The 7,833-nt window shown below is 32.3% G+C and overlaps 1 protein-coding gene across 4 annotated transcripts; it reads left to right on the top strand.

Annotated features, from left to right (window-relative positions):
• The first annotated feature begins 389 nt into the window (after positions 1-389).
• Positions 390-6,047, top strand: LOC7474871 (uncharacterized). Of its 4 annotated transcripts, none has more exons than XM_024586979.2 (16): positions 390-614; positions 896-958; positions 1,228-1,325; positions 1,442-1,542; positions 1,633-1,711; positions 1,884-1,944; positions 2,161-2,207; positions 2,330-2,422; positions 2,781-2,871; positions 3,164-3,212; positions 4,087-4,203; positions 4,293-4,440; positions 4,981-5,073; positions 5,200-5,268; positions 5,632-5,674; positions 5,781-6,047. In XM_024586979.2, exons 2-16 carry the CDS (start codon positions 901-903, stop codon positions 5,879-5,881), a joined length of 1,248 nt encoding a protein of 415 aa, XP_024442747.1. In that variant the 5' UTR covers positions 390-614; positions 896-900; the 3' UTR covers positions 5,882-6,047. The 4 variants fall into 4 exon arrangements, with proteins under 4 accessions (XP_024442747.1, XP_002322146.1, XP_024442746.1 ...); XM_002322110.4 differs by having other exon boundaries at positions 405-614; positions 899-958; XM_024586978.2 differs by having other exon boundaries at positions 405-614; positions 846-958.
• The last annotated feature ends 1,786 nt before the right edge of the window (positions 6,048-7,833 follow it).

Here is a 7,833-nt window from a genome sequence, read left to right as displayed (position 1 = left end):
ATAAATTTTCCAAGATGTAAATCTATGATTTGAACCATAATATTTAAAAAAAATTACAAACCTCTGATTAAAAAAAAATTTCATAATGAAAAATAATAACGATTATTTTTTAAAGTATTTTTCACTTGAAAATACATCAAAATAATATATTTTTTTATTTTTAAAAAATTATTTTTGATATCACCACACCAAAATAATCTAGAATTACTAAAAAAATTAATTTAAAATAAAAAATTTTATTTTTTAAAATATAAAAACAAATGATTTCTAGAAATACCTGTTGGAATCAAGAATATTCTTGAATAAAAATAAAAAATAAAAAATAAAAAAATAATAAAAAAAATAAAAAGAAAGAGGAAGAGGAAGCATCCTAGTCTAGCTGTCAAGTTGTGATAGTTTAGAAGAGCGGGCCAGAATGAATTTGTCCTCACTCCCAAGGCTCCATCTTTCACCAAAAAGCGGAGATACATTTACTTCCGATACAACAAAAAACACGGATCACTACCACTAGTCGGAGCACTAGTTGTCCAGCTCCACGAAACTTCCTTTACTCTTTTCTTCTCCCTTGACAACACTCTAAGACAAAAGAACAGCTGCGTACTTACCGGTAACTAGTGAGTGGTCTTTGCTTTGCCCTCTCTTTTTAACTCTTTTCACTCATACGTCACTGCACTGGATCTTAAAAATTCATTGCATACTTGTTGCCAAAAAAAAAGTAGCAACATATTTTTGGTCTTTTTATTATTACTGTGTTGGATTCAATGGTCACATGCTTTTAATGTTGTTGTTTTTGTCGTTGCACAATTGAGTATGGTCTGTATACACATACATAAATGAATAAATAGACAGGAGTTATTGAAGAATTTGAGATCTGGGGTTGTTGTTTTGATTGAAGAAGATATGGGTAGCTCAGAGGAGAGAGTTGTTGCTGTCATCATGGTTGGCGGACCTACTAAAGGTATCGTCTCTTCTTCTTTTGTATTCAATTGCTCTATCACAGTTTGATTTCTATCTGGGAATTCTCAATTTTGATTGTTTGATTGCATGCAATGCAACTTAATGTTCATTTTATAATTAATTGACCGGACCCTTTTGCAGGATTCTTTTGATTTTTTTCTATTTCTGTTGAAATTTTGATTCTTTTGGTGCAAATAATGAAACCCAGTTCTTAGTTTCTTTGATTTTTCTTCATTCAATTGAGCTGAGTTGGAATGTGAAATGTTGCAGGTACTAGATTCAGGCCATTGTCATTGAATATTCCAAAGCCTCTTTTTCCTTTAGCTGGACAACCAATGGTTCACCATCCAATCTCTGCTTGTAAAAAGGTATTTATTTTATTCTTAAAGCAATGATTCAATTTTATTAGTTTGATTTTGAGTTCGTTTGTTTCTTTGTTAGCATAGAAGATTGTTGAGTCATTCAGATTGCATCTCTGTTTCAGATTCCAAACTTGGCACAGATCTATCTTGTTGGTTTCTACGAGGAACGAGAGTTTGCTTTGTATGTTTCCTCAATCTCCAATGAGCTGAAAGTTCCTGTTAGGTAAAGTGACTTGATGGTCTTTCTTGGTTATTTGCTTTTGATTCTGTAGTTGTGGTTTTCTGTTTTTAATGATCAAATCTGTGCTTGTAGATATTTGCGGGAAGACAAGCCACATGGTTCTGCCGGTGGGCTTTATAACTTCAGAGACCTAATCATGGAAGATAGCCCAGTTAACATCTCAGCCTAAACTTTTCTATCGGCATGCACATCTGTCTCCTATTTTCAATATTTTCTTTGCATGCTCTTATGTGAACATGTATAGGTGCTAGCATTTTCTGGAGATATAGATGGATGTCTTGTACTCCAAAATTTAGTACTGATGTTTGGTTATCATTTCGCAGTCCCATATCTTTCTATTGAATTGTGATGTTTGCTGCAGTTTTCCACTCCCAGAAATGCTTGGTAATCCACTTATCCAAATTGGATTCTTCTTAACTCCTTGAATTTGTATGAACTCATTAATAAATTCTTCTTCAGAATATCATGTAAATCCTCATGGAGCCTGGGAAAATTATTTTTATGTTGCAAGTATATTATTTTTTAACCAGGGGCAGTTTTTATTTTATATTTTATGTAGCAGAAGCACTAATTACCTTATATCACCTACAATGTTTGCAGAGGCCCACAGAACATATGGTGGGATGGGAACTATCCTAGTAATCAAGGTTGGTTGAATGCAAAAGATGATAGCCAAGGAAAATTTTTCAGAGTTTGATATTCCAGCAGTAGGATTGTCCTCTGTTTGTCTACACGATTTTTGTGCTCCATTATTGTTTTCTACATGTAGGTCTCTGCTGAGTCAGCCAGCCAGTTTGGCGAATTGGTAGCTGATCCTGACACCAATGAGTTGTTGCATTACACAGAGAAGCCTGAAACTTTTGTAAGTACAAGTTCAGATATACTCTTAATATTTAGGGAATTTCAGTGCTTCCACTATTTCTTGAATGATTGATTAAAGATGGATCTGGTTCAACCTTTTTAGCTTTTGCTTTTTATGCGACTGATCTTTTCTGGTTATCTCTTTTTTTTACTGTAAGTAAAATCAATACGTTTTCTGAATACCATATTGCTAGTACATAACCAAACATCAACCTTTTCTTTTCTTTTCTTTTCTTTTATTGAAGTACGAAAGGCTTAAAATTTCATTGAATTGAATGGTGATGTCTGTTACTATCTACTACCCATTCACTTTCATTAGGTTTTTCTTTTTATTTGTTTGATGTTATGTTTTGATGCAGGTAAGTGACCGGATAAATTGCGGTGTTTATGTGTTTACACCAGAAATATTCACAGCCATCCAGGATGTTTCTTCTCAACGGAAAGACAGAGGTATGCAATATGGTGTTTGGCCTGTAGGGTGCTGGTGTGTGATTAATTTAGAAATTCCAGAATTCTGTGGTTCTTTTGTTAAAACAACTTGAATATATTAGTGTAGCCTGTTTCAGCAATAACCAAGGGTTTCACAATTCATCATGAAAACCTGCATCAACTAAAAATCTTTTGACCCTAAAGCTTGCCATATCCTGGCATGTTTTTTTAGAATATGATAGCATTCTATGTAACTATGGATAGTCTTGAGTATCGCTTGTGAAAAATTTGAACTCTGTTTTACCATTTGCAGCTAATCTGAGACGTATTTCCAGCTTCGAAGCCCTCCAATCAGCTACAAGGTTTGTCCTTACTCATGGTTTGGACTTTCCCTACTTTTTCATCCCTTTATCTTGGAATTACTGGCTCTAGGTTGAGCATTGCTAGTATAATAATTTCACTTTAAACTATTATGATAAATTTATTGAAATGAAGTTCAACAAATGTTTTGTCTTGTGTTTTTATTCTAACATACAGCATTATTTTACTTGTTAAATTTGGTAATTTGATTTCAAAATATAATTGACCTGTTGTTGACTATGTCAATCTGGGTTACATGTGAAGAAGCTATCAACTGGGATATTCCAAACAATCCATAAGATGCATATACCTGTGCTGTAACTCACTGGTTTGAAAACCATCAATTACAATGCTTGTGTAATGGACTAAGAGTGGATCTATTTTCTTTCTTTCTTTCTTGGGCCTCTTTAGTTGTTGAATTGACTAAAATGTAGACTGGTGCATGACAATAATCATATATTTGTTTATGTAGCTATGTAGATGAGTGATTTGGAGAGTGACTGTTCCAGCATGTTCTTTTGTCATGATTGATTATTTATTGCCATGGGATTTGCAACTGCATCTTGATCTTGTTTGAAGAGTCAAGTAGTCAACAGGTCTTCAGTATAACAAGAAAATTCAATTTGTACAAGTCAATTGGAATACAGATTCACTGCGGTAATATGAACTTCATTGTTTAAGTTGCAATATACATCCTCTAATATCCGTACTAATATTTTGGGAGAGTCATCCTTGGTAGTTTTAACAAAAAATTGTCTTAGCCTTTTCTTTTCCTTTCTCAACTTGCTAGAATATTGTTGTTATTGCTTAATCATGGATTTGATAGAACCCAATATTTACCACAACTTCCTGCCCTTATGCAACTTCCCTTAACAGGAGTCTTCCAACCGATTTTGTAAGATTGGATCAGGATATCCTGTCACCCCTTGCAGGAAAAAAACAGCTATATACATATGAAACCATGGACTTCTGGGAACAAATCAAAACTCCTGGGTAAGACAATGCTTACATATTATGTTAGTATCTTCTTTTCCATCTTTAACCATTCACCCTATGTGATTTTTACCAAATCCGCACTGCAGAATGTCTCTAAAGTGCTCTGGTTTATATCTTGCCCAATTCCGATTCACCTCACCCCATCTTTTGGCTGGTGGTGATGGCTCAAAGACTGCTACCATTGTTGATGATGTTTATATACATCCATCAGCAAAAGTACATCCAACTGCCAAGGCAAGTTTTCCATCTTGTTTATGATACAGAACTATGGGTACACTATTACTGTTGGCCGATGCAATCCTTTTAGAATAATCCCTTTTTTTCCTTTCTGTTTATAAGTTAGTAATTACTTTTTTTTATCCATGGAATGCATATTAGCACTCTGTTTGTCCCTTTATGGTTGATTAGGTGATGAGAACTAGGTGTGCATGCCTCTAGATGACCTTAAAAAACTTAGTTTCTTTATTCATCTATTATGATGCAAAATGATTGTTGCCGGCATACTCTTTTCCTGTTGGAGTAGAAAATGATTTACAAACAAACAAATCATACTGAAACTCCATACAAGTTGATGTGTGAAATATTAAGCGGTAAAACTGCGGGTCTTGCAAATAAGAAATGATTGTTCAAACATGAAAAAATTGTAACTGCTACATCATTTTTTATGATATGTTTGTTTCTATAGCCTTACTCCTTCCTGTTTTATGTTCCTTTTCTTTCTCCTTCATCTAATTCATATATGATACTGACCTTTTGTGGAATGTGATGAAACAGATTGGTCCCAATGTCTCTATATCCGCTAATGCTCGTATAGGACCAGGTGCAAGACTCATCTGTTGTATCATCCTAGATGACGTTGAAGTCATGGTAGGAAACTGAAATAAGGGATTTACTGGATTAGATTACTATTTTATACATTTTTTTTAGGGGGGGGTTGTGGAGGGGCCACTTAACATATCTCAAACTTGATGGTATGCTTGTTTCATTTATCAGGAAAATGCAGTTGTCATTCATTCAATTGTCGGGTGGAAGTCTTCCATTGGGAGATGGTCCCGTGTCCAGGCAAGTTTCCTGTTATATTTTAGTTGGCATGATACATCTGTTATTTGCTACTTTCCCAATGTTCTTTTCTTCAATCAGTATCCAGACAATGTAACAAAGGCAGGCATCATATTCGTATGGTGGTGTTTTTCTCAATATCTGTGATACCATTATAATATCAGTGTCTTGTTTGATGTTGTGCTAGTACCTTTTTTCCCCCTCTTACAAACATTTTCTGAAAGCTTCTCTCTATCTTGTCCAAATTTGTCTGATATGATACATCTGTTGGTTCTTATTACTACCACTAGGGTCTGTTCCTTAATCAGCTTGCTTTCGCTTTAATCCATGGTAAGATTTATTATGTTTAATGAACTGATTACATAGGCTGAAGGGGACTACAACGCCAAGCTTGGGGTTACAATTCTTGGTACTTTCTTTATGCATAAACCCTGTTTTCCCTTACCAGACCATTTCCATTTTTTAGAGACAAATTGTTTCTCTGCACAATCTCAGTGTTCTTTTCCTTGATCCAGGCGAAGCTGTTACTGTTGAAGATGAAGTGGTGGTGGTTAACAGCATTGTCCTCCCGAACAAGACACTCAATGTTAGTGTTCAGGAGGAAATTATTTTGTAGACGACCTGGATGGCTCCGATGTCCATTTCTGCCTTCTCTCTTTCACCGGGAATCCAATATTTTTAAACAGTTTAGTATCAAGGTTGTAAATTGAAATTTGCGAATTACAATAATAAGAAATTTATTTAAAAAAATAAAGAACAAGAACATGCATATTCAGAATAAATTCATGTCTTTTCTTATATATATTTTTTGAATCCTTAAAATACAAAACAAGTAATTTATTTATAGAAAAAGAAATAAGAACATACTAATTCAAGTGTCATGAAAAATTAAAAAATTAAATTTAAAAGTAATGAAGTCTAAGAGATTTTAATGAATATTTAATATATGTAATTATAGATTTTTTAACATTTTTTTTAATGATCTTGTACTAAAATTTAGTATGCAAAAAAAATCCAATGAAAAAAAACCTAAGCAAAGGAAAAGGAGTGCAATATTTGTGTGGTTTTTTAATACTTTAGAATTCAATAAAAAAAATTAATGTAGATATTTTAATATCTATATTTGAACATTTTATTATTTTTAAAAATATCAAACTGTTTCATTAAAATCTTATGAAGTAAATTTAATGGGAAAATCTAAGCAAAGAAAAAAAAGTATAATTTATATTAGTTTCACCTCAAAAGTACATGTCTTATGATAAATATTTAAGATAACACATTTCAATATTATGATAAAAATTTTGTAAATAAGTTTATTAAATTATCACTTGACCTGATTTGCTTGATATTAATTTTTTGTTTTTGTTGAAGCTTATGAGTATAAAAGAACTTTGATAATATATGATTTATTTTGTCTCTTTTAATGTAGCCTCCTCTAAATTTAGTGATGCAGGCAGTATAATTAACCTTAGCCATATATATTCTTGACTTGGTTCATGGATTACAATAATTTCTGAATGATTTGACGAAGTAGCTACTAATGTTTTTTTGACAAATCTTTAAGAAATTACAGTATCTCCATAGATAAATAAATAACATGTTTATAATCTTCCTTTATAGGGATAGAGAGATAACCTGCATTTGCAAGATACATGAGTGCTTCAATAACACTAAGACATAGTACTTTTGGACTAGGAATTTCTTCATCCTCTTCTAATAGTCAAAAAGGGTATTTCTTCACATCAAGTGATCCAACAACTATAGATGTACTCAAAGAATGAGCATTGTTCATGTAAAAGTGCTTCAGAACCTTTTCTATATATCGATTAATGAACAAATATTCTATTTGAAAAATGTTCAATCTATAAATCAAGACAAAATTTTGTCTTTATGAGATCTTTCTCACAAATTCATCTTTCAAATAGGTTGCAGTTTTTATTAGCTCTTTAGGAGTACCAACAAGATTTAAACCATCAACATATACTGCAACAATAGCAAATCTGGATGTGGTTTTCTTAATAAAAATGCATGGACAAATCTTATTATTCTCAAACCCTTTTTCTAGGAGGTATTCATTAAGATGATTATACTACATTCGACTAGATTGCTTCAACCCATATAAATATTTTTGTAGTTTAATAGAATAAACACTTCTAGGTTTATCATAAAAGGCTTCAAGCATTTTGAATCATTCAGGGATTTTCATATGGATATATTTATCTAATGATGCATATAAATATGTTTTAACTATATCCATTATATATATATATATATATATATATATATATATATATATATATATATATATATATAGAGAGAGAGAGAGAGAGAGAGTTTGAGACTACTAAACCAATCAAAAATCTGAAAGTGATTGCATTCATAACTAGAGCATAAGTTTTCTCATAATCAATGACAAGTCTTTGAAAGAAATCTTGTGCAACAAGTCGTGCTTTATATCAAACAATTTCATTGTTCTCATTTTGTTTTCTAATGAAAACCTACTTATATCTAACGAGCATAACACCTTTAGGTGTATGAACTACAAGTCCAAATACTTCACGTTTTGCA

This window comes from Populus trichocarpa, chromosome 15, assembly GCF_000002775.5.
Source record: "Populus trichocarpa isolate Nisqually-1 chromosome 15, P.trichocarpa_v4.1, whole genome shotgun sequence".
Lineage (NCBI taxonomy): Eukaryota > Viridiplantae > Streptophyta > Magnoliopsida > Malpighiales > Salicaceae > Populus > Populus trichocarpa.
The sequence above is the reverse complement of the archived record's forward strand: the minus strand, read 5'-3'. Positions and strand labels throughout refer to the sequence as shown.